Genomic DNA, 27421 nt, shown 5'->3' on the forward strand with positions numbered 1-27421 from the left:
ATATATATGGGAGCTATATCTAAATCTGAACCGATTTCTTCCAAAATCAATAGGGTTCTATTCTGACCCAAAACAGGAACTTGTGCCAAATTTGTAAGCGATTGGACTTAATCTGCGACCTAGACTTTGATCACAAAAACGTGTTCACGGACAGACGGACATCGCTATATCGACTCAAGAGCCCACCCTGAGCATTATTGCCAAAGTCACCATGTGTCTATCTCGTCTCCTTCTGGGTGCTGCAAACATATACACTAACTTATAATACCCTGTTCCACAGTGTGGCGCAGGGTATAATGATTACGAGAAGTAAAATCTGGAAGTTTTACATTCAATTTCAAGCAATTTTCATGATCAGTGGGCCTTCAATACCCTCGTGAAATCATTCTTGCACACCTATTTATAGTTCTAAAAATCCTAGCGATTTTCAATTTCAGGCAAATTAGACAACATCTCCGGTTCCTACAAGCCCAAAAATTAGAATCAGGAGATCGGTCTATGTGGGGCTATACCAAAAAGTGGACCGATCTCACCATTTGTGGCACACCTATTTGTGATTCTAAAATACCTCTAGATTTTCAATTTGAGACAATTTTGATAAAAACTGCGGATTCTCTAAGCCCCAGAAATAAAATCAGGAGATCGGTCTATATGGAGGATATACCACAACATGAAACTATACTCACCATTTTCGGCATACATTTTTATGGTCCTAAAATATCTCTAGATTTCGAATTTCATGCAAATTGGATACAAACTATGGACTCGATAAGCCCAAGACCCCAAATCGGGAGGTCGGTTTATGTGGGGACTATATCAAAACCTGGACCGATATAACCCATCTTCGAACTTGACCTACAAAATTTCAGCACGATTGCTTCATTATTGAAGACTGTAGCGTGATTACAACAGACTGACTGCCAGACGGGCATGATGATATCGTCTTAGAATTTCTCGCTGATCAAGAATATATATATATATATATATATATATATATATATATATATATATATATATATATATATATATATATATATATATATATATATATATATATATATATATATATATATATATATATATATATATATATATATATATACATATATATATATATATATATATATATATATATATATATATATATATATATATATATATATATATATATATATATATATATATATATATATATATATATATATACTTTATATAGTCGGAAATCGATACTTCGATGTGTTACAAACGGAATGATCAACTTGTTATCACCATTCTATGGTGGTGGGTATAAAAATGGGCAATCGATCAATATGAAGGCGTTGTTAAAAATTGACCGATATACATATCCAAATCAGCCTTGGGTCTCCGAAACAAAGACCTGTTTACGATTCTAGTGCAAATTCCGTGAAATAAGGAGAAGCAACAAGTTTTTTTTTATATTTTGAAGATTCGTTGCATTTCTTTAATCCCATAATTTCTGGAAATTCCCCACCAAATCCCCAACTCGAAAATTAAGTCCCCGTCTCGAAAATATTTCACCAATTTGGGGGAAAGTCCCCATACTGGCAACACTGGATCACAGCATTGTATATGGTGAGCTGTTTTTTTTTTTTTTTAACTGGAAGAAAAACATTTTAGGAGAAAACTGCGTAATATTCTTTTAATTCAAATCTTGGATTACACCCGTATTATTTTTGCGGAGAAAAAATTACATGGCTCTCTCAAAACGATTCTGACATCAGTATATCTGCTCTGCGTGTTATATTCAGTTATGGATAATGCCTCACTTAAACCATACATACATGCTAGTACACATTTTAATATGCAATTTGTTCCCCCATTTAAATTGCCAACCCTCGTTGGGACATGTTGCATATTGTATCAATTATTGGCAATATAATTTGCTTCCCAAATTTCCCAACAAGAGGCAAGAGGGATCAATAAAAAACTAGGTGGTAAACACCAGTATTGACTTTTAATTTGACAGCCCTCAAGCGTGTTAAGCGTTTTTAAGGATTTGTTTTGAATGCCACACATATAAAAAACGACATCAATAACCATTAAAAAAAAAGACAGGAAAACAATGCCAATGATGCCAATGTAAAATAGAGTAACATTTTCATTATAATGGTGTTCGATTGAATTGGGATAAGGGTTGGGTCTTATTGTTGGCTGTTTGCCAACGTTACTCAGCACTTATGCACTAACCACCCCGCCGGGAAGTTTGGAAAACGCATACGAAAAATTCGATACATCAATTTTCGCAAATGGACAAAGCGAAAAGTAGTTTTCATCACTAGAGGGGTTTTTCGATTTTCTTTTTGCAAACAACCCCCTTGGGCCACACATGTGATTTTACGCTTGTCTGCTATGAAGTGTTTATGACTTGGACATTAGTTGCCCATTTATATGACCATATGTCGATGACAATCGTCAATTCACATCGTATCCATCGTCAATATTAAACAGCATCAGCCAGCATCCACATTATATGACTGGATATGGAAATAGGTCATCGCTATTTCCAATTCCATCTGAACTCCGTGCATTCTACTCACTCAACAGTTTCCTGGAGGCAACAACGATGGTGGTGGTGGTTATGGGAATATCATGTCTCACTGTTCAACTGACCAATGTAGTACCTACGGTGCTATTCAGTTTCCACGAAAAAATCATTTTTGAATTTTTTGTCCATAGCGTAGAAAACATCAGGATGTTCGGTCATAGGGGAAATAATACTACTTGCACAACTATTAGCATGTTTATGGAACAATTTCCCTGAAAACTACACATAAAATAAAAGACAAAAGGTGGCACGATTAACGCGTGTGCCATCGAAACATTTATGTTTTAGGCAAAATAGATAGAGGGTGCAGTAATGCTCTAATGCAAATCCATTCACAGATAAATGTATGGACAGTTCAATAGTTTGTAAATAGAGCAGATGTCCAGAAAAATCTATCAAATGGCAGTGCAAAACATTTCTATTGTGGACTCAAGGGATGCTTCCTAGATTCCTATTTGGATAGTGGACATTTTAGAACTACCCCAGAACTTATTAATCCTTAAATGTAAATCCCTAACATTGGATAAACTAGGAAAAACTCTAATTCCTTATTGCATATAAGGCTTGCATGCAACAAAAGCAATCAGCTTGCAACATTTGAATATGGAACGACAGGATTTTATTTTTCTCAACATAACTGTCTCATTGATAAACTTAAACTTATTATTAATTCCCATTTTCATGAAGCAAATTTGTTAAACAGTTAGCTAAAGAGCCTTACAACAAACATGTTTGTCACCCTGTTTAAATGCACTAATGCAAGTTAGCAAATTAAATGTTGAAAATTAAATTTAACTGCATGCCCTAACACGGTTACCAATCGTGTAAAATAGTCTACAAAATTTAATTCAATAGAACATTTTGTCATAGTTTTATTTCTATAGAAAATTTTGTCAAAATATCATTGCTATAGGAAATTTTGTCAAAATTTCATTTCTATAAAAAAGTTTGTCAAATTTTTATTTCTATAGAAATTTTTTGTCAAAATTTCATTTCTACAGAAAATTTTATTAAAATCTTATTTCGATAGAAAACTTTCTCAAAATTTTATTTCTATGAAAAATTTGGTCAAAATTGTATTTATATAGAAAATTTTGTTAAAATTTTATTTCTATACATTTTTTTCTATTTTATTTCTATAGAACTTTTTTTTTAAATTTTATTTCTATAAAAGTTTCTTAAAATTTTATTTCTATACAAAACTTTCTCAAAATTTTATTACTATAGAAAATGTTGTCAAAATTTTATTTCTATAGAAATTTTTCTTAAAATTTTATTTCTATATAAAATTTTGTCAAAATTTTATTTCTATAGAAAATCTTGACCAAATTTTACCCAGCAAAAACTCTCATTACCCGGTAATCTTGTAGGTAAGCCTATTTAAAAATTAATAACCACTTATTAATTGGCATCGCTTCGGATTACATTTACATACGCATGTCCTAGGAGGGAAGTACTTCTTCCCAGGCATACTTTCGGCCATAAAATAAGTAGTGCATTTAAAGCATATAATCACCTAATATGTAATGACTTATTCGTAGATACACCAAAGCTTGCAAAATAGCCACTTATTGTCTCAGGCAACCAAATCTCGAAAATATTGATTTCTATCGCCGATTACAATGGATCCAAATATGGCGAGTGGTGCTGTAATAGGAGAACTACTTGAATAGAAACGAATATTGTATAAATAAACAAAAATTCTAATAAATAATCTAAATAAGATTACACTCAAATTAATTTCACACTTAAAATAGAAATAAATGTAGGTTGTTTAAGGTAGTTGGATTCGTGAATTACGATACAATATATCCAATAGCCAATTCACATAAGGTTCGAAATCTACTAAAAGTGGATTTTAAGTCTCTTTTTTATAAGGCAAATGGCATTTGAAATTTAGTTTAAACGCATTTTGGAAGTGTAATGTGAATGAGGTATAAAAAAGCATTTCTTTAAAACATAATATGATAATGTCATTAAACACAATTATTATGAAATATTTAAGATAAAAAATTCCTAAGGGAAAAATCTTCAGATTTACCGTTACATTACATATTCTTTTTGATTTTTTATGTAAGTGCTCGATTATGTGAATAATTATATTAACTACAACTGCCTACAAATTTGAGAATAACAATTCGAAAATTACCGAGAAGTATTTATTTTTGTCATTACAAGTTAGTCATTATAACTCGCCGCAATGTAATGCAACGTGTAATGACAGCTTTACTCCTGGTAATGTCAATTGTAATGAGATGTGGTTACCTAGTTTTTGCTGGGTATATCTATAGAACATTTTCTCAACATTATATTTCTATAGAACATTTTCTCAAAATTTTATTTCGATAGACAATTTTGTCAACATTTTAGTTCTCTAGAAAATTTTGTGAACATTTTATTGATACAGAAAACTTGCTCAATATTTTATTTCTATAGAAAATTTTCTCAAAATTTTATTTTGTGTCAAAATTTTATTTCTATAGAAAATTTGTCAAAATTTTATTTCTATAGAAAATGTTGTCAAAATTTCATTATTATAGAAAATTTTGTCAAAATTTCATTCCTATAGGAAATTTTGTCAAAATTTTATTTCTACAGAAAATTTTGTCAAAATTTCATTTCTAAAGAAATTTTGTCACAATTTCATTTCTATCGAAAATTTTCTTAAAATTTTATTGCTTTAGCAAACTTTTTCAAAGTTTAATTTCTATGGAAAATTTTGCCAAATTTTATTTCTATGGAAAATTTTGTCAAAATTGTATTTATATAGAAAATTTTGTCAAAATGTTATTTATATAGAAAATTTTGTCAAAATTTTATTTCTATAGAAAATTTTGTCAACATTTCATTTCTATAGAAAATTTTCTTAAAATGTTATTGCTATAGAAAACTTTTTCAAAATTTTATTTCTATAGAAAAATTTGTGAAAATTTTTTTTCTATGGAAAATTTTCTCAAAATTTTATTCCTTTAGAAAATTTTGTCAACATTTTATTTCTATAGAAAATTTTGTCAAAATTTTATTTCTATAGAAAATTTTGTCAAAATTTTATTTCTATAGAAAATTTTGTGTTCATTTTATTGCTACAGAAAACTTTCTCAAAATTTTATTTCTATAGAAAATGTTGTCAAAATTTTATTTCTATAAAAAATTTTGTCAAAATTTTATTTCGTTATTGTTTTTTTTTTTTTTTGATCTCAGCTTAAAGCCATGCATTGACTAAACTACAAGTGTAGCTTAACCAACAGAGAAAAAGTATAAAAAAAACAACAATAACGATTGAAGAGAAGCCAACAATAACAAACAAAAAAATTTTTTTCTATAGAACATTTTCTCAAAATTTTATTTCTTAGAACATTTTCTCAAAATTTTATTTCTATAGAAAATTTTGGTCAAAATTTTCTTCCTATAGAAAATTTTGACCAAATTTTATATCTTTAGAAAATTTTGTCAAAATTTTATTTCTATAGAAAATTTTGTCAAAATTTTATTTCTATAGAAAATTTTGTCAGAATTTTATTTCTATAGAAAATTTTGTCAAAATTTTATTTCTATAGAAAATTTTGTCAAAATTTTATTTCTATACAAAATTTTGTCAAAATTTTATTTCTCTAGAAAATTTTGTCAAAATTTTATTTCTATAGAAAATTTTGTCAAAATTTTATTTCTATAGAAAATTTTGTCAAAATTTTATTTCTTTAGAAAATTGTGTCAAAATTTTATTTCTGTAGAAAATTTAGTCAAAATTTTATTTCTATAGAAAATTTTATCAAAATTTTATTTCTATAGAGCATTTTCTCAAAATTTTATTTCTATAGAACATTTTCTCAAAATTTTATTTCTATAGAAAATTTTGGTCAAAATTTTATTTCTATAGAAAATTTTCTATAGAAAATTTTGTCAAAATTTTATTTCTATAGAAAACTTTTTCAAAATTTTATTTCTATAGAAAATTTTGTCAAAATTTTATTTCTCTAGAAAGTTTTGTCAAAATTTTATTTCTATAGAAATTTTTTCAAAATTGTAATTGTAGAAAATTTTGTCAAAATTTTATTTCTATAGAAATTTTTGTCAAAATTTTATTTCTATAGAAATTTTTGGCAAAATTATATTTCTATAGAAAGTTTTGTCAAAATTTTATTTCTATAGAAAATTTTGTCAAAATTTTATTTCTATAGAAAAGTTTGTCAAAATTTTATTTCTATAGAAAATTTTGTCAAGATTTTATTTCTATAGAAAATTTTGTCAAAACTTTATTTCTATAGAAAATTTTGTTAAAAGTTTATTTCTATAGAAAATTTGGTCAAAATTTTATTTCTATAGGATTTTATTTTTTAATTTTATTTTGAAAGAAAATTTTGTCAAAATTTAATTTCTATAGAAAATTTTGTAAAAACTTTATTTCTATAGAAAGTTTTGTTAAAATTTTATTTCTATAGAAATTTTTTCAAAATTGTAATTGTAGAAAATTTTGTCAAAATTTTATTTCTATAGAAAGTTTTGTTAAAATTTTATTTCTATAGAAATTTTTTCAAAATTGTAATTGTAGAAAATTTTGTCAAAATTTTATTTCTATAGAAAGTTTTGTCAAAATTTTATTTCTATAGAAAATTCTCCTAAAATTTTATTTCTATAGAAAATTTTGACCAAATGTTATATCTATAGAAAATTTTGGTCAAAATTTTATTTCTATAGAAAATTTTGTCAAACTTTTCTATAGAAAATTTTGTCCAAATTTTATTTCTATAGAAAATTTTTTCAAAATTTTATTTCTATAGGAAATTTTTTCTAAATTTTATTTCTATAGGAAATTTTTTCAAAATTATATTACTATAGAAAATTTTGTCAAAATTTTATTTTTATAGAAATTTTTGTGAAAATGTCATTTCTATAGAACATTTTGTCACAATTTTGTCACTCCAATCATCCTCGACGTATTAAGATTAACACTGCTACCAATTTTATATTTATAGGGTTTTGAACATAAGCGACGTAAGATTTCATAAGGCTAACGAGAAGAAAATATGAGGGATTCTCCAACAAAATGACTTCCCCAATGACACAAATAGGAATCTTATAAAGTACGTGAAAAATTAAGAAGAGAAAAATCATAACAAACAAGCAGCCACATGTATGGTTTTCAAAAAGATGACATATGTACAAGGGTTCTCCGAAAGATTTGAAAAATAAATTGCGATGGAGACAAAACCAATCCATATCCGATGGCTTATTTTGGCACCACTAGGACCAAATTGAAAACAAGACTTTCTGCCCATAAATCCGTCTAAAAAGTGAAAGACAAATCCTTAGAACAAAAAACTGCACTTGCTGCACATTACACAACCACGGGATACATACCACATTTTCATACGTTGAATGAAATATTGGCGATGGAAGAGAATACTAGGAGGAGATATACATTGGAGACGAACGCATGAACTTCAAAGCCGATACAGACCACTGTGCACAGATTATCAGAAATCTAATACAAAATCACAAACACAATTAAGATAATCAATCAGTTAGACATGAGCTTTGTAAGGAGAAAGTCTATTACTTTGTAAAATGTAAATACAATTATTGTTACATATTTGTTGCTAAACATTGTAAATGTTAATATTGTTAAATATTTAAACTATTACATTTTATAGATAATATCTCGCTGAAGATGATCACCGATGGTGTATCGAAATATCCGAGAATAGTAATATTTCAATAACAAAGTAATGAAAAACAATAACTCCAGCATTTTCAATAGTCCATGACCTCAATGCCAAACGAATAATACCAAAATTGTAAAATTTTATTTCTATAGAAAATTGTGTCAACATTTTATTTCTATAGACTCTACCTCTTAGTTGGAGAGGAATATTAAAGTTAATCTACCAAAACATCAAGGATTCTACCACACTACCACGAAAATTTTCGTGACTCGTGAATCACATTTTGTGTATCTTCTCGGGGTGTATCTTCCATTCTTTTATATGAAGATGACCGAGACTTCAAAAACTCGTATTAATTCTACCAGAAAATTTAGTTGCACATTTAGGAATTAATCATTACTCTTTATTATGGAATTCAATTTGCTTGTAATAATTTGCAAAAACTTAAGACATTGTTGAAAATGTAGCTCCTCTTGAAGTCTCTACTCAGTCCAGCGATGAGTGCAATTCTGATTGGTGCACACGTAATACAATCTCATTTCCTCTTCAGCGCGTCGAGTCTGAGCTTGAAAAAACACCGATTCACGATGACCACATTTGGGACACTCATGGTCTTCAGTTCGAGGTAAAGTAGGATCAGATATGACATCGGGACAAATATGAGTCAATTCATCAATTTCGTGCATAATTTTGTTCACATAGATGCAATTCGAATCGGCTTCCTGGCGATAATCACAATTTCGGCAAGCATACATCAGAACTTTGGCCTCCTTGTCCTCTTTTGGATACAACATGTTGTTGCATTCTTGACAGAAACGTATACCCACATAGCCAGGACCTTCGCTGGCGGCAGCATCAAATGATAGCGACATTGCTACGAGTGTTAAAGCTCCGCCTTATTTTTGAAGAATCGATAATGGTCAAGACTTGATCAATCTGAAAGAATACAAATAAAAATAAATTTAATTATATATTAACATAAGAGAGATTTTGATTAAAAGACCCAAAAAGTAATATAATCAAAGCTGTGGATTAGATCCATCTAAAATGGATCTTCCAGCAAATTAAGTAGTCAGAGAATACTTCGAAAAAAGTCGATTAAACAAGTATATACAGCAGTAAGTTCGGCCGAGCCGAATCTTAAATACCCACCACCATGAATCAAATATTAGGGTTTCCTTTGAAATTTGAGGACTTGAGGACACTTCCCGAAGATAAATTTAAAGATTTCACCTATGAGGACTATATCAGATTCTGGATTTATAAGAACCATTTTTGTTTGAGTTTTAGAGGGACCATTAACATCTCTTGTAAGTGTGCAAGAAAATTATAAAATAACGTCTTAATTTGAAATCGTAAATCTGTAGAAGTAAAATCTGGAAATTTTACAATTTTACAGTACATTCTACACCCTCAAGAAGTGAAGTCGGTCTATATGGACCGATAAAAACTTAATCCGATACTCGTTTTTGTGAGCCTAAAATACCAGAATATTTACAATTTCAGGCAAATCAGATAAAAACTACGGTTTCTAGAAACCCAAGGAGTTAAATCGGGAGATCGTTCTGGGGGCTATACTAAAATATGGACCGATACTCACCGTTTTCGCCACACCTCTTTATGACCCGAAAATACCTCTAGATTTCCAATTTCAGGCCAATAGGATAAAAACTTCGGCTTCTAGAATCCCAAGAAGTAAAATCGGGAAATCGGTCTATATGGGGGCTATACCAAAATATGGACCGATACTCACCATTTTTGGCACACCTCTTTATGGTCCTACAATACCTCTAGTTTTCTAATTTCAGGTAAATTGAATAAAAACTGCGGTTGCTATAAGCCCAAGAAGTAAAATCGGGAGATCGGTCTATATGGGGGCTATACCAAAATATGGACCGATACTCACAATTTTTGGCACACGTATTTGTGGTCCTACAATACCTCTAGATTTCCAATTTCAGGTACATTGAATAAAAACTGCGGTTTATATAAGCCCAAGAAGTAAAATCGGGAGATCGGTCTATATGGGGGCTATCCCAAAATATGGACCGATACTCACCATTTTAGGCACACGTATTTGTGGTCCTACAATACCTCTAGATTTTCAATTTCAGGTAAATAGAATAAAAACTGCGGTTTCTATAAGCCCAAGAAATAAAATCGGGAGATCGGTCTATATGGGGGCTATACCAAAACATGGACCGATACTCACCATTTTTGGCACACCTCTTTATGGTCATAAAATACCTCTAGATTTCAAATTTCAGGTAAATTGGATAAAAACTACAATTTCTATAAGCCCAAGACCCCAAATCGGGAGGTCAGTTTATATGGGGACTATATCAAAACCTGGACCGATATAGCCCATTTTCGAACTTGACCTGCCTGCAGACAAAAGACGAGTTTGTGCAAAATTTCAGCACGATTGCTTCATTATTGAAGACTGTAGCGTGATTACAACAGACAGACAGACAGACAGACAGACAGACAGACGGACAGACGGACATCGTTATATCGTCTTAGAATTTCTCCCTGATCAAGAATATATATACTTTATATAGTCGGAAATCGATATTTCGATGTGTTACAAACGGAATGACAAACTTATTATACCCCCGTCACCATTCTATGGTGGTGGGTATAAAAACATTATACCAAATTATGTCAACAATATGTTAAATGACAATAAATCGAGAAGAGTGCATCGAATTATACTAAATTATAAAGAATACAGTGGTCGAAGTCGGCTTTTTGAATTTTTCAAAATGGGATAATTGGCTTGTCATATTTTTTCAAAATTTTCATTTAAAAGTTAGATATTTTAACAATTTTGTTCTTTTTTTATCGTATGCTGCTGCATAACTCAATAGTGCACTTGCAAAATGAATATGCAGTTTCAAAAATGTTGTCGTTACTTTAATGAATTTGGTATTGATTTCGGAGCGAAGAAAATATTATTCTAAGGATACGTTTGAGAAGAAATTATCGTTTAAATGTGAGATCGGAGTGCTTAATATTGATTCAAAAATACAATTTATTATTTATGAAATTTTGTCAAAATTTCATTATTAATTTTCTATAGAAAATTTTGAACAAATTTTCGATAGAAATTAAATTTTGAAAAAATTTTCTATAGAAATAAAATGTTGACAAAATGTTCTATAGAAAAAAATTTGACAAAATTTTCTATGGAAATAAAATTTGGCAAAATTTTTTATAGAAATAAAAGTGGAAAAAAAAATTTTTTTGATATAAAATTTTGGAAAAATTTTCTATAGAAATAAAATTTTGACAAAATTTTCTGTAGAAATAAAATGCTGACAAAATTTATCTATAGAAATAAAATTTTGACAACATTTTATAAACCGATCCCCACACTATTAAAAAAATAAGTTTTTCATATGTTCGATATAAACAAAATGTGTTTCGGGCACAATTTTTAAACACAATATATTTAAGTGCAAACATATAATGTTTCTACACTAACACTAAATGTTTGGGACACATATGTTAATATGTTAGAATATATTATGTTTGGGGCATGAATGTTTCATAAAAATAATATGTGTGAATTTAAACATATATAAATGTACAAATTTCGAGTAAACATATATATGTTGTCGTATTTTATTCAGAGAGTGACATAGAGGGAAAGAGAGAGTATAGAGAAAGAAATAGAGATGGAAACCGGGGGGGTTGATGAAAGATATCAACATAACTCAGCGAGAGAATCAAAAGAGAGCAATTTCTGTGAAACCGCATGTATGTTTTTTCGGAAAACTGTTTTATGATAAGGCCAAAAATTTGATACGCTTAAGTCTTGATTAATTTGAATATTAGCATAAGTATTCAGAGTAAAGAAATTAGACCTTCGGAACCAAGAGAATAGATATTTCAAACAAAAAAAAAAACAAGTATATACAGCACTAAGTTCGGCCGGGCCGAATCTTAAATACCCACCACCATGAACCCAATATTAGGGTTTCCTTTGAAATTTCAGGAGGGCTTGAGGACTTGAGGATATTCCCGAAGATAAATTTAAAGATTTCACCTATGAGGACTATATCAGATTCTGGATTTATAAGAACCATTTTTGTTTGAGTTTTAGCGGAATCATTAACATCTCTTTTAAGTGTGCAAGAAAATGATAAAATAAAGTCTTGATTTGAAATCTTAAATCTGTAGAAGTAAAATCTGGAAATTTTACACTGAGTTTCAAGCAATTTTCATGATCAGTGCGCCTTCTACACCCTCAAGAAGTGAAGTCGGTCTATATGGAGGCATTACCATATGGATCGATAAAAACTTAATCCGATACGCGTTTTTGTGAGCCTAAAATACCAGAATATTAACAATTTCAGGCAAATCAGATAAAAACTACGGTTTCTAGAAACCCAAGGAGTTAAATCGGGAGATCGTTCTTATGGGGGCTATACTAAAATATGGACCGATACTCATCGTTTTCGGCACACCTCTTTATGACCCGAAAATACCTCTAGATTTCTAATTTCAGGCAAATAGGATAAAAACTTCGGATTCTAGAAGCCCAAGAAGTAAAATCTTGAAATCGGTCTATATGGGGGCTATACCAAAATATGGACCGATACTCACCGTTTTCGGCACACCTCTTTATGACCCGAAAATACCTCTAGATTTCTAATTTCAGGCAAATAGGACAAAAACTTCGGATTCTAGAAGCCCAAGAAGTAAAATCTTGAAATCGGTCTATATGGGGGCTATACCAAAATATGGACCGATACTCACCATTTTCGGCACACCTCTTTATGGTCCTAAAATACCTCTAGATTTCCAATTTCGGATAAATTGGATAAAAATTACGGTTTCTATAAGCCCAAGACCCCAAATCGGGAGGTCGTTTTATATGGGGACCATACCAAAACATGGACCGATACTCACAATTTTTGGCACACGTATTTGTGGTCCTACAATACCTCTAGATTTCCAATTTCAGGTAAATTGAATAAAAACTGCGGTTTCTATAATCCCAAGAAGTAAAATCGGGAGATCGGTCTATATGGGGGCTATACCAAAACATGGACCGATAATCACCATTTTTGGCACACCTCTTTATGGTCATAAAATACCTCTAGGTTTCAAATTTCAGGCAAATTTGATAAAAACTACGATTTCTATAAGCCCAAGACCCCAAATCGGGAGGTCGGTTTATATGGGGACTATATCAAAACCTGGACCGATATAGCCCATCTTCGAACTTGACCTGCCTGCAGACAAAAGACGAGTTTGTGCAACATTTCAGTACGATTGCTTCATTATTGAAGACTGTAGCGTGATTACAACAGACAGACAGACAGACGGACAGACGTCAATTCTGCGTCAATTTTGCACCACTTCCGGATCCAAAAAGAACATTTTCATTACTTTTTTGGCGACGCTTTTTTTGCTGGGTAATTATTGACCGATTTGGACCAATTTTTGCACGGTTATGAGAGACCATATACTAACACCATGTACCAAATTTCAACCGGATCGGATGAATTTTGTTCATCCAAGAGGATCCGCAAAGCCAAATCTGAGCGTCGGTTTATATGGGGCTATACATAACAAGTAAGGAAAGTCTAAAGTCGGGCGGGGCTGACTATATTATACCCTGCACCACTTTGTAGATCTAAATTTTCGATACCATATCACATCCGTCAAATGTGTTGGGGCTATATATAAAGGTTTGTCCCAAATACACACATTTAAATATCACTCGATCTGGACAGAATTTGATAGACTTCTACAAAATCTATAGTCTCAAAATTTAAGTCGGCTAATGCACTAGGGTGGAACACAATGTTAGTAAAAAAATATGGGAAACATTTAAATCTGGAGCAATTTTAAGAAAACTTCGCAAAAGTTTATTTATGATTTATCGCTCGATATATATGCATTAGAAGTTTAGGAAAATTAGAGTCATTTTTACAACTTTTCGACTAAGCAGTGGCGATTGTACTAGGAAAATGTTGGTATTTTGACCATTTTTGTCGAAATCAGAAAAACATATATATGGGAGCTATATTTAATCGGAGCAAAAAATTGGCCTCTGTGGTCATTTGAGTGTAAATCGGGCGAAAGCTATATATGGGAGCTATATATAAATCTAAACCGATTTCAACCAAATTTGACACGCATAGCTACAATGCTATTTCTACTCCCTATGCAAAATTTCAACTAAATCGGAGCAAAAAATTGGCCTCTGTGGGCAAATGAGTGTAAATCGGGCGAAAGCTATATATGGGAGCTATATCTAAATCTGAACCGATTTGGCTGATATTTTGCAAGTTTTTCGGGACCCATAAAATACTAGGATGTACGGAACTTGAGGAAGATCGGTTGATATACACGCCAATTATGACCAGATCGGTGAAAAATATATATGTCAGCTATATCTAAATCTGAACCGATTTTTTCCAAAATCAATAGGGATCGTCTTTGAGCCGAAACAGGACCCTATACCAAATTTTAGGATAATCGGACTAAAACTGCGAGCTGTACTTTGCACACAAAAATACATCAACAGACAGACAGACAGACGGACAGACAGACAGACAGACAGACAGACGGACATCGCTAAATCGACTCAGAATTTAATTCTAAGCCGATCCGTATACTAAAAGGTTGGTCTATGATTACTCCTTCTTGGCGTTACATACAAATGCACAAACTTATTATACCCTGTACCACAGTAGTGGCGAAGGGTATAAAAATGGTCCGATATGACCCATTTGCAATTCCATCCGACCTACATCAATAACAACTACTTGTGCCAAGATTCCAGTCGATAGCTTGTTTCGTTCGGAAGTTAGCGTGATTTCAACAGACGGACGGACGGACATGCTTAGATCTACTCAGAATTTCACCACGATCCAGAATATATATACTTTATGGGGTCTTACAGCAATATTTCGATGTGTTACAAACGGAATGACAAAGTTAATATACCCCCCCCCCCCCCCCCCCCATCAATAGTGGTGGGTATAAAAATGAAATTACGTACAAAACACTATAAGTTTTAAATGCATTTAAAATGGTGTTAAATGCTAGTAAAAAACTGTTCACGCCTAAATAAATTTATGTGTATATTATAAAATTATTTATGTATGTTTGTACTCGACTCCACGTTCTTCTTTTGTTAGAGTTTTTGAATTCCTTCCAAAATTTCAAACTTTTATACCAAAAACAGTTTTTTTATTACAAAATTGTTATTTTTGCTGTAAAAAAATAATATTTTATCCAAAAGTACAGTCCATTTCGTTTATATCAAACACTGTTTCTGACTGCAAATCTTTAATAACCCGAAGTTTCATTATAAAAATTTAATATAGTATACACCCTCACAAAAAATCGCTTCTGTAACATATACTCTCAAACATATTTTGCTTCAAGCATATACATTTTTGGGTATTGCCCAAACATTTATATGTTTGATCTCTACCAATATATAATATGTTTGAAAGCATATTGGTCTAAACAATATATGTTTGGGTAGTCTAAGTTCCAAACATTTTGTATTTTTGCATCCAAATTCAATAATGTTGTCTTCCAAAAAACGATATATTATTATGTGAACATATAATATGTTTGGAAGCATTTTGCACCCAAAAATATTATATGCTTAAAAAAATTCTCCCAAACAATATTGTGCTCAAAATTTCATTTATTTATTTATATATTTACAATCATAATGAACTATGAAAATAAACAGGTAATATAGGTGCTAACAACATAGGTTTTCGACCTGAATGCTCAAAATTTTGTTTCTGCCCAATTGTATATTCCCCGACATCTTTCTCACTTCCACGAGATTTTTTAGTTCTTAGCACCTTTTTCTGTAATACAAACATTGTAGAAGAAATTATTCAATTTTATGATTTTTTTTTATTTTAATTTTACCTTTTGCCGGACGGGGATTCGAACAGCGGACCACACAGTTTGTAAGGATCAAAGAAGTAGCTGATCAATTGCCCAAAGAAAAATAAAATGTTAATTTTGTAATAACAAGCAACAACCACCAACTTAATTCAATATCGCTCCCTGTTAAATAGCGCTCCAAGCTACTAAACACATATATGTTTATAGGCTATTTCTAAATTAATATATGTTTGCATCCAAGCATATTATATTTACAAACATTTTATGTCCCAAACATAATATGTTCTAACATATTAACATATATGTCCCAAACATGTTATGCTAGTTTATGAACATTATATGCTTGCACTCAAAAATATTGTGTTTAAAAATTTGTGTTCCAAACATATAATGTTTATAGCCAAACATATGAAAAACATATAATGTTTATGCATGCAAGACAGACATGCTAACCATAAAACAAATATATTAGTGTTTCGGCAGTATTCAATAATATATGTGTTTCCTGCAAAATATGGTTGGAACATATGTTAGAGAAGCGATTTTTTGAGGGTGCAGATATAACTATTATGGCCTCGTCAAGAAGCATATTTTGATCAACGTCTTAAGGTCGCCAAGTTTATAGACAAATCGAGTTTTTTCACTCTGGCACTGAGATAAACAAAATGATTTTCCAACATGAAATTATCTACCATTGAAAAAAAAAATAAAAACGTTATTCCAAGTGTTATTTGTTCTCTTAAGTTCTGTTTGGCATTCTTTCACAAAGACACCTCCATTCAAATTCCAAAGATCAAGTCCAAATGACATTTGTCATCAAAATGGATTGGCATATGGGATTGGTATACTGAGCAGTTGTGGATTGATGATGACGACAATGGTTGTTAGTATGAGTGCCCAGTAGCTTACACGTAAAACCGCATGCACTCGCACCGACCCAATGAGTGATGTGTTGCCTACCACTGTGTGTTGCATTCTATATATTCCCGAAGATCCATCCTCTTCAAGTCAACGTTGCGCCTTGCATCACGGTCGGCTTCATCGCTGCGGTTGGTGGTTGGTGGCCCTCCATAGATTATGGTGTTCATCGCATCGTGTCACAAGGCAGATAAGTACACATTTGAATACACATTTATTTGTCTTTTGTTTCATAATAATTTATGACACGATAGAAAAACACGAAGACCAACCTGTCCATATGACATCAAGCTGTCAGAAAACTGACATTTGATGAGTGTTTCTTTTCGTACTTACGACAATTTTCAGCTATTTAACCATGGGGACACAGAAAATCCATTTTTTCTGTTTCTTTGGAATACCAACAGATAATTGTCTCGTTTTTAAGTATTTTCATATTTTTTTAAAGTCCTATAATTTTGTGGTCATTGCGAGAAGTCGAGTAATGCGATGGGCACAGTGTTGTTCGACAAAAAAAAAATATTTAAAAACGAAAAACGTTTTTTTGCAATATGAAAGAACCTAAATATTCGAAACACAAAAAGAAATAAAATATGAATTTAAACATATGTAAATTTAAAAATTTTGATAAATATATGGATCTTATACGAATGTATACATAATATATGGTTTTCGTAAATACTTAATTAAAACTTTAATTGATTTCATTAGCATATTTCAATTAATTTTTTATTATACCCTCCACCATAGGATGGGTGGTATATACTTTGTCATTCCGTTTGTAACACATCGAAATATTGCTCTAAGACCCTATAAAGTATATATATTCTGGGTCGTGGTGAAACTCTAAGTCGATCTAAGCATGTCCGTCCGTCCGTCTGTTGAAATCACGCTAACTTCCGAACGAAACAAGCTATCGACTTGAAACTTGGCACAAGTAGTGGTTATTGATGTAGGTCGGACAGCATTGCAAATGGGCCATATCGGTCCTCTTTTACGTATAGCCACCATATAAACGGACCCTCAGATTTGGCTTTCGGAGCCTCTAAGAAAAGCCTATTTCATCCTATCCGGCCGAAATTTGGTACATGATGTTGGTGTACGGTCTATAACAACCAAGCAAAAATTGATCCACATCGGTCCATAATTATATATAGCCCCCATATAAACCGATCCCCAGATTTGGCTTGCGGAGACTCAAAGAGAAGCAAATTTCATCCGATTTTGCTGAAATTTGGTACATGGTGTTGGTATATGGTCTCTAACAACCATTCAAAAATTGGTCCACATCGGTCCGTAATTATATATAGCCCCCATATAAACCGATCCCCAGATTTGGCTTGCGGAACCTCAAAGAGAAGCAAATTTCATCCGATTTTGCTGAAATTTCGTACATGGTATTGGTATATGGTCTCCAACAACCATGAAAAAATTGGTCCACATCGGTCCGTAATTATATATAGCCCCCATATAAACCGATCCCCAGATTTGGCTTGCGGAGCCTCAAAGAGAAGCAAATTTCATCCGATCTGGATGAAATTTGGTACATGGTGTTGGTATATGGTCTCTATCAACCGTACCAGAATTGGTCCATATCGGTCCATAATTATATATAGCCCCCATATAAACCGTTCTCCAGATTTGACCTCCGAAGCATCTTGGAGGAGCAAAATTCATCCGATCCGGTTCAAATGTGGAACGTGGTTTTAGTATATGGTCTCTAACATCCCTGCAAAAATTGGTCCACATCGGTTCACAATTACATATAGCCCCCATATAAAAAGATCCCCAGATTTGACCTCCGGAGACTCTTGGAGGAGCAAAATTCATCCGATCCGGTCCAAACTTGGAACGTGGTGTTATTTTATGGCCGCAAACAACCGTACCCAAATTGGTCCGTATTGGTCTATAGTTATATATAGTCGATCTCCAATCACACAAAAATTGGTCCATATTGGTTCATAATCATGGTTGCCACTCGACCCAAAAAAAAATTTACCAACATTTTATTTCTATAGAAACTTTTGTCAACATTTTATTTCCATTTTCTATAGAAATAAAATTTTGTCAAAATTTTGTTAAAATTTTATTTCTATAGAGTATTTTGTTAAAATTTCATTTCTATAGAAAATTTTGTCAAAATTTTATTTCTATAGAAAACTTTGTCAAACTGAATTATATACGTATTTAATCGGTATTTTTTGATTTAATATATACCACGTATGAACTTACTTACAATTTAGATGACGGTGTTAGGAGGTTTTAATATACCTTGCTATCGGCAAGCGTTACCGCAACTCAAGTAATTCGATTGTGGATGGCAGTGTTTAGAAGAAGTTTCAACGCAATCCATGGTGGAGGGTACATAAGCTTCGGCCTGACCGAACTTACGGCCGTATGTTATCCTAACATTTTTTTATAGATTTCTCTCAATCTTTTTTCGCTTGTTTCTTATAGAACACCAAATAAGGATAGGTTTTAATCTTTAATCAGACATTTTGGTCAAGTGGTATCTGATATAACAGGTTGGCTGATAAGTCCCCGGTCTGACACATACATGGCGTCGCTAGTATTAAATGTATACTATTTTTATAAAGTACCAACCTTCAAATGAATCGTGTCAAAATTTGACGTCTGTAAGTCAATTAGTTTGTGAGATAGAGCGTATTTTGTGAAGCAACTTTTGTTATTGTTAAAATAAACGAAAAAAAAAGGAATTTTGTGTTTTGATAAAATACTGTTTTCTGAAGGAAAAGTACGGTGGAAGCAAAAACTTGGCTTGCTAATTAGTCTCCGGACTCTGCCCCAGGGAAATCAACAATAATTGATTAATATTCAAAATTCAAGCGTGGTGAAATGAGCACGGAGGACGGTCGAAAGAGGTGGTTACCGACGAAAACATCAAACAAATCCACAAAATGATTTTGAATGACCGTAACATGAAGTTGATCGAGATAGCAGAGGCCTTAAAGATATCAAAGAAACGTGTTGGTCAAATCATTCATCAATATTTGGATATGCGGAAGCTCTGTGCAAAATGGGTGCCGCTCGAGCTCACATTTGACCAAAAACAACAACGTGTTGATGATTCTGATCGGTGTTTGCAGCTGTTAACTCGTAATACACCCGAGTTTTTCCGTCTTTATGTGACAATGGATGAAACATGGCTCCATCACTACACTCCTGAGTCCAATCGACAGTCGGCTGAGTGGACAGCGACCGGTGAACCGTCTCTGAATCGTGGAAAGACTCAAAAGTCCGCTGACAAAGTAATGGCCTCCGTTTTTTTGGGATGCGCATGGACTAATTGTTATCGATTATCTTGAGAAGGGAAAAACCATTAACAGTGACTATTATATGACGTTATTGGAGCGTTTGAAGGTCGAAATCGCGGCAAAACGGCCCCATATGAAGAAGAAAAAAGTGTTGTTCCACCAAGACAACGCACCGTGCCACAAGTCATTGAGAACGATGGTAAAAATTCATGAATTAGGCTTCGAATTGCTTCCCCACCCACCGTATTCTCCAGATCTGGCCCCAGCGACTTTTTCTTGTTCTCGAACCTCAAAAGGATGCTCACAGGGAAAAAATTTGGCTGCAATGAAGAGGTAATCGCCGAAACTGAGGCCTATTTTGAGGCAAAACCGAAAGAGTATTACCAAAATGGCATCAAAAAATTGGAAGGTCGTTATAATCATTGTATCGCTTTTGAAGGGAACTATGTTGAATAATAAAAACGAATTTTGACAAAAAATGTGTTTTTCTTTGTTAGACCGGACACTTATCAACCAACCTGTTACAGTAGAATATGTATATGCAAATTACAAAAACAAAAATAAGTATATACAGCAGTAAGTTCGGCCGGGCCGAATCTTAAATACCCACCACCATGAATCAAATATTATAGTTTCCTTTTAAATTTCCAGGGCTTTTGATGACATATATTCTCCCAAGCAAAGCAGTTCAATCGGTACACATCCCGAAGATAAATGTAAAGATTTTACCTATGAAGACTATATCAGATTGTGGATTTATTACTACACCCTGAAAAAAAATCGCTTCTGTGACATATACCCCAAACATATTTTGCTTCAAGCATATATATTTTCAGGATTGGTGCACACCAAATATTGTTTGTATTATGTTTCACCTTAGGGCATACATTGGTAGTAAAAAAGATTAATGAAATTTTCTTTGTATGGATATATTTTTAAGGCGCCAATTAGTTACTTCCATTGTTTTATTTGCAGCATACTCTCTAGGTCTCTCTGTCTAAGCACATATATGTTTATAGGCTATTTCCAAATTAAGATATGATTGCATCTAAGCATATTATATTTAAAAACATTTTATGTCCCAAACATCATATGTTCCATCATATTAGCATGTTATGCCAGTTTATGAACATTATATGCTTGCACTTAAAAATATTGTGTTAAAAACTTTGAGTTCCAAACATTTTTACACCCAAACATATGAAAAACAGTCTTTTTCGTCCTTGTATAAAGAGGTGTGCTGATACTCACCGTTTTCGGCACACCTCTTTATGGTCCTAAAATACTTCTAAATTTACAATTTCAAGCAAATTGCATAAAAACTACGGTTTCTAGAATCCCAAATAATAAAATCAGTTTTTGCACACCTACTTGTAGTCCTGAAAACCTCCAGATTTTCAATTTCAGGCGAACTAAACAACAACTAAGGTTTCTACAAGCATTTTCATTTACAATACCTCTAGATTTCCAATTTCAGTCAAATTGGATAAAAACTACCGATTCTAGAAGCCCAAGAAATTAAATCGAGAGATCGGTCTATATGGGGGCTATCCCAAAACATGGACCGATACTTACCATTTTTAGCACACCTCTTTGTGGTACGAAAATACCTCTAGATTTGCAATTTCAGGCATATTGGATAAAAAGTACGGTTTCTATAAGCCCAAGAACTCAAATCAGGAGATCGGTCTATATGGGAACTATACCAAAACATGGACCGGTACTCATCATTTTTGGCACGCCTCTTTGTGGTTCTAAAATACCTCTAGATTTCCAATTTCAGGCAAACTGGATTCTAGAATCCCAAGACCTCAAATCGGGAGATCGGTCTATATGGGAGCTATACCAAAACATGGACCGGTACTCATTATTTTTGGCACACCTCTTTATGGTCCTACAATATCTCTCGATTTCCAATTTCAGACAAATTGGATAAAAACTACGGTTTCTATAAGTCCAAGAAGTAAAATCAGGAGATCGGTCTATATGGGGACTATACCAAAACATGGACCGATACTCACCATTTTTGGCACACCTCTTTGTGGTCCTAATATACCTCTAGATATCCAATTTCAGGCATATTGGATAAAAACTACGGTTTCTATAAGCCCAAGACCTCAAATCAGGAGATCGGTCTATATGGGAACTATACCAATACATGGACCGGTACTCATCATTTTTGGCACGCCTCTTTGTGGTTCTAAAATACCTCTAGATTTCCAATTTCAGGCAAGCTGGATTCTAGAAGCCCAAGAAGACTGTAGCGTGATTACAACAGACAGACGGACATGGTTATATCGTCATAGAATTTCTCACTGATCAAGAATATATATACTTTATATAGTCGGAAATCGATATTTCGATGTGTTACAAACGGAATGACAAACTTATTATATCCCCGTCACCATTCTATGGTGATGGGTATAATAACGCTTTTTTAACATGTGTCCCCACTTTGGGGATTTCTGGTTCGTATTTTGGGAATAGTCATTCAGCAATATTTTTGAAAACAATTTTCCCTGCAAAACTCAATAAAAACCATAATGTTGTCATAATTAGTTCAAAAGTTATAAACACCTCCGCTGTCACAAGCAGAAAAAAATATCTTGATATCTCTATCCGTTCAAAAGTTGCAGAATTATTTCCAAACCAAAGCGATTTGAAACGACAGTTTATCACCCTTTACGATGACCCACACCATCGGCGGTGTTTGCATTCTGGTGGTCAATCGAAGATCCCGTGTAAAAATTGAGAGATTTAATTTGATACGATTGGATATGAGTAGATCCGAAAAATCCGAATTAGATCTAATCAATGTCTTAGATATATGTTATATATCTCGATATATAGTAGGACCTGATGTTAGATATCTAATTCTGTCTCATCAAATCTGAGTAAATCTGCCTAGATTCAATTTTTATATATAATCATATCTGATCTAATCTTAGGCAAGTAAACACGATCGTTTGTTTTGTTCACGAACATCGGAGAAACCCAAATTCGGTAACTGGCCACTTTCGCGATAAGTGTATCACACGAGTAAGTTTTCTTTCACTGCAGTGTGGATTACGTGATCTCTGGTCTTGTCGATCCCGAGTTATTTATTTGCGATCCCAATATGTTTTGATTTTGCTTGCATTTTTTACTTAAATTATATAAATATGAGATTCACACTATGTGATGGCTGAACAACTGAAGCGGTAATAAGCAACTATTTATTATTAAATTATCCAAGTAAAATTGAAATGTGATTTGTTATTCATCTCTTTGCTGTACATATGTTTGAAAAATCTCAAAAATTTTGCGGAACATCAAAGATTAATGAAATTATATTCCGACCAGTATTATTCATTCATTTCATACCACTGTGCAATATACCAGCAAGATGAGAAAAAAAACAAAAAACAAAAAGTTACCTCTTCGAAACAATGACATCCATCTCTACTCCTAACACACTTTGTGTATAGGTTTTTGCCATCCAGGCAACAACATTGTGACCATAAATTATAACAATAGTCATAATTGAAAAACATTAATGAAATTTAACAAACTAAAAACACAAAAATACATACTTGGCCAACAGTAGAACTCAACACGTCATTTGTTTGTTTAAAAAGTTGTTTCGTGTGGTGTTTGTCGCTGTACTGCAAAGAAATACAAGAAAATTAACATAGGAAATACAATCGTGTACCTAGACCAAACGAAGAAGTAAAGGCGACTACACTGAAAAAAATCTAAACCAAAATGTTTACACCATACTAACTCCAAAAAAAAGGTTTAAATTTTAACCCTTCAGAATTTCGGCACGTGTCACTTTTGAAGATTTAACATTTGACAAGTAAGAGGTTGACTGATAATAAGTCCCCGGTCTAACAAAGAAAAACACATTTTTTTAGTCAAAATTCGTTTTTATTATTCAACATAGTTCTCTACAAGAGCGATACAACGATTATAAGGACCTTCCAATTTTTTGATACAATTTTGGTAGTACTCCTTCGGTTTTGCCACAAAATAGGCCTCAGTTTCGGCGATCACCTCTTCATTGCAGCCAAATTTTTTCCCTGCGAGCATCCTTTTGAGGTCTGAGAACAAGAAAACAAGTCGCTGGGGGCCAGATCTGGAGAATACGGTGGGTGGGGAAGCACTTCGAAGCCTAATTCATGAATTTTTCTATCGTTCTCAATGACTTGTGGCACGGTACGTTGTCTTGGTGGAACAACACTTTTTTCTTCTTCATATGGGGCCGTTTTGCCGCGATTTCGACCTTCAAAGGCTCCAATAACGTCATATAATAGTCACTGTTGATGTTTTTTCCCTTCTCAAGATAATCGATAAAAATTATTCCATGCGCATCCCAAAAAACAGAGGCCATTACTTTGCCAGCGGACTTTTGAGTCTTTCCACGCTTCGGAGACGGTTCACCGGTCGCTGTCCACTCAGCCGACTGTCGATTAGACACAGGAGTGTAGTGATGGAGCCATGTTCCATCCATTGTCACATATCGACGGAAAAACTCGGGTGTATTACGAGTTAACAGCTGCAAACACCGCTCAGAATCATCAACACATTGTTGTTTTTGGTCAAATGTGAGCTCTCGCGGCACCCATTTTGCACAGAGCTTCCGCATATCCAAATATTGATGAATGATATGACCAACACGTTCCTTTGATATCTTTAAGGCCTCTGCTATCTCGATCAACTTCATTTTACGGTCATTCAAAATCATTTTGGATTTTTTTGATGTTTTCGTCGGTAACCACCTCTTTCGGGCGTCCACTGCGTTCACCTCCGTCCTCCGTGCTCATTTCACCACGCTTGAATTTTGCATACCAATCAATTATTGTTGATTTCCCTGGGGCAGAGTCCGGAAACTCATTATCAAGCCAAGTTTATGCTTCCACTGTATTTTTCCCTTCAGAAAACAGTATTTTATCAAAACACGAAATTCCTTTTTTTTCATTTTTTCACAATAACAAAAGTTGCTTCACAAAAGACGCTCTATCTCACAAACTAATTGACTTACAGACGTCAAATTTGAAGGTTGGTACTATATAAAAATAATATGCATTTAATACTAGCGACGCCATCTATGTGTCAGACCACGGACTTATAAGCCAACCTGTTAGAGACTACGCCTTAACCAACAAGTTACCATATAGCATCGTTTCGTTCGTTGAGCTGAAAGGACGTGTTGTTATGTCCTTTTAGTCGACTTGTAGACTTCTTTGACAAGTCGAACATTTCCTAAGGGAACGACATCAAAAGGGGGTCGTCCCTCAAAAAAGCGGGTTAGAGAGCACATAAATGCTCTCTTTATCCTAAAGAAGTCTGGATCAGTCGACACAATTGACCCCAAATGTCTGGCGTCTACTCACGGGTGCTGGAAATGTTTCCTGGTCCAAGTCCTCAACGCCAAAATGCTCGACAATATCAGGGACGATTTTGCGTACCAGGGACCTATGGAATCCCAGCAAACAAAGCGTAGCGAAAAAAGTAGTGAAGATGTTCTTTTTGGATCCGGAAGTTGTGCCAAATTGACGCAGAAGTGATGAATTTAGCATGGGCATTTTTGGAAGTTCTTTTAAAGTGACTTGCGAAGAACTTCCAAATTTTTTGCTGGGATGTTTTACAGGTTCGTTGATGATAGTTGGTCATGTTAGGAAGGAGCCGCTTTAGAGTTAGTTAAGATGATGGACATATCGGCTAGACCTCAAGCAAATGCATGGATAACTGCAAAAATTGCTGATCCTGAATCGATATTAAACAGACTAAAGGAATGTAACCCAAATCTTCCAACCGTTGGATTAGAAGGTTGCGCCATTTGGATGAGATGGACGGAGCATGACGACATATGTTGTTTAAAGTGAACATTGAGCATTAGTCAAATCTAACCAAGACCCAGGGGCATGTAAGTTATGGCTTTAATAATATCCATATGAAGGTATATGCTAACGATCAGATGAAGGATTCCGAAATAGACAAGCTTCCATCTGAAGAGCAAATGGAGAGATAATCTTGAGAGGGATGCGGCAGGAGGTTTATACTCCCAAAAATTGAACCGAGGTTTGTTTATTTGCTTAATTCTTTTCACAGTGTAATACTTGCAAACCACAAACAGAAGTAGGAAACGAAAAACCAGCCACAATAACACACAGTTTGCGTGTCAGTTATAATTGATGATAAATGTTATGTAATTAGAAAATGTCAAGTTTTTTTTTTCATTCTTCGGGAAAGAAATTTTTGAAAAAAAAAAATCTATGAGCACACTTTATACGTCATATGTTTAATGTTTTGGATAAAACTCAGCTAATAAGCATGTGGAAGAGGACATTGTCTGACAGTAACTATTCATAATTATAATTAGATATTAGAATGTAAGGAGGAGTGCAAACGGACTGCGGTGGGTTAGGTGGTAGACCAAAACTAACAGGACACATAGTTTGACCCAAATACGAGGGACAAATCTGAAACACATGGTAGTCATTACGAGTATTAAATTAAACAGAAACAGAAGTAAATGGAATTAAAAGCCGATGATGTTGTGCCATTTTTGCCAAATTCGGAAAAATATATGGTGCTTTATATAATTCTGAACCGATTTGGATAAAATTCGACACAGTTCGATAGAATGTTAAATCTTTTTTCTGTGTAATATAAAATCAATTGGAGTGAAATCTTACACACAAAAAAACTTTTTTTCTGATTCTACCACAGAAATGATAGTATCAATTAAAAAATTAATTGAAAGTCAATTAAAAATTAATTGATCCAATTAAAAAAATTACTTGATACTATTAATTTTTGTCATTGATTTTTGTTTCAATTAAAAAATATATATAGTATTAAAGAGTGTGTTCAAGATGACCAAAACGGAAGAAGAAACAAATGCATACAAAAGTATGTTCGACCGGGCCGAATCTTAAATACCCACCACAATGAATCAAATATAATAGTTTCCTTTGAAAATTCTTCATCCTAGCGGGTTCAGAGTTGGCCTGTCACAAACTGTGACTTTTGCGACATACATTTGCGACGGTATAATACGTATGTCGCAAAAGTCGTAAACCTACTGTAGAAAACATAATTTTGAATAGAAGAACTCC

General features: G+C 33.1%; 1 protein-coding gene across 2 annotated transcripts in view; it reads right to left on the reverse strand.

The window, feature by feature from the left end:
• Window positions 1-8610: 8610 nt before the first annotated feature.
• Polr2I (RNA polymerase II subunit RpII15) overlaps window positions 8611-27421 on the reverse strand; it is a 55226-nt gene continuing 36415 nt past the window's right edge. The window contains exons 2-3 of one of the 2 annotated variants that reach the window (XM_075306144.1): window positions 23891-23962; window positions 8611-9165 (exon numbers count right to left, since the gene is read on the reverse strand). In XM_075306144.1, the coding sequence (XP_075162259.1) occupies window positions 8712-9101 (390 nt within the window). In that variant the 5' untranslated portion in view covers window positions 9102-9165; window positions 23891-23962 and the 3' untranslated portion in view covers window positions 8611-8711. The remainder of the gene's footprint in view (window positions 9166-23890; window positions 23963-27421) is intronic. The other variant, XM_075306143.1, reaches the window with a different exon arrangement.

Source organism: Haematobia irritans, chromosome 4, assembly GCF_050003625.1.
Source record: "Haematobia irritans isolate KBUSLIRL chromosome 4, ASM5000362v1, whole genome shotgun sequence".
Taxonomy (NCBI): Eukaryota; Metazoa; Arthropoda; class Insecta; order Diptera; family Muscidae; genus Haematobia; species Haematobia irritans.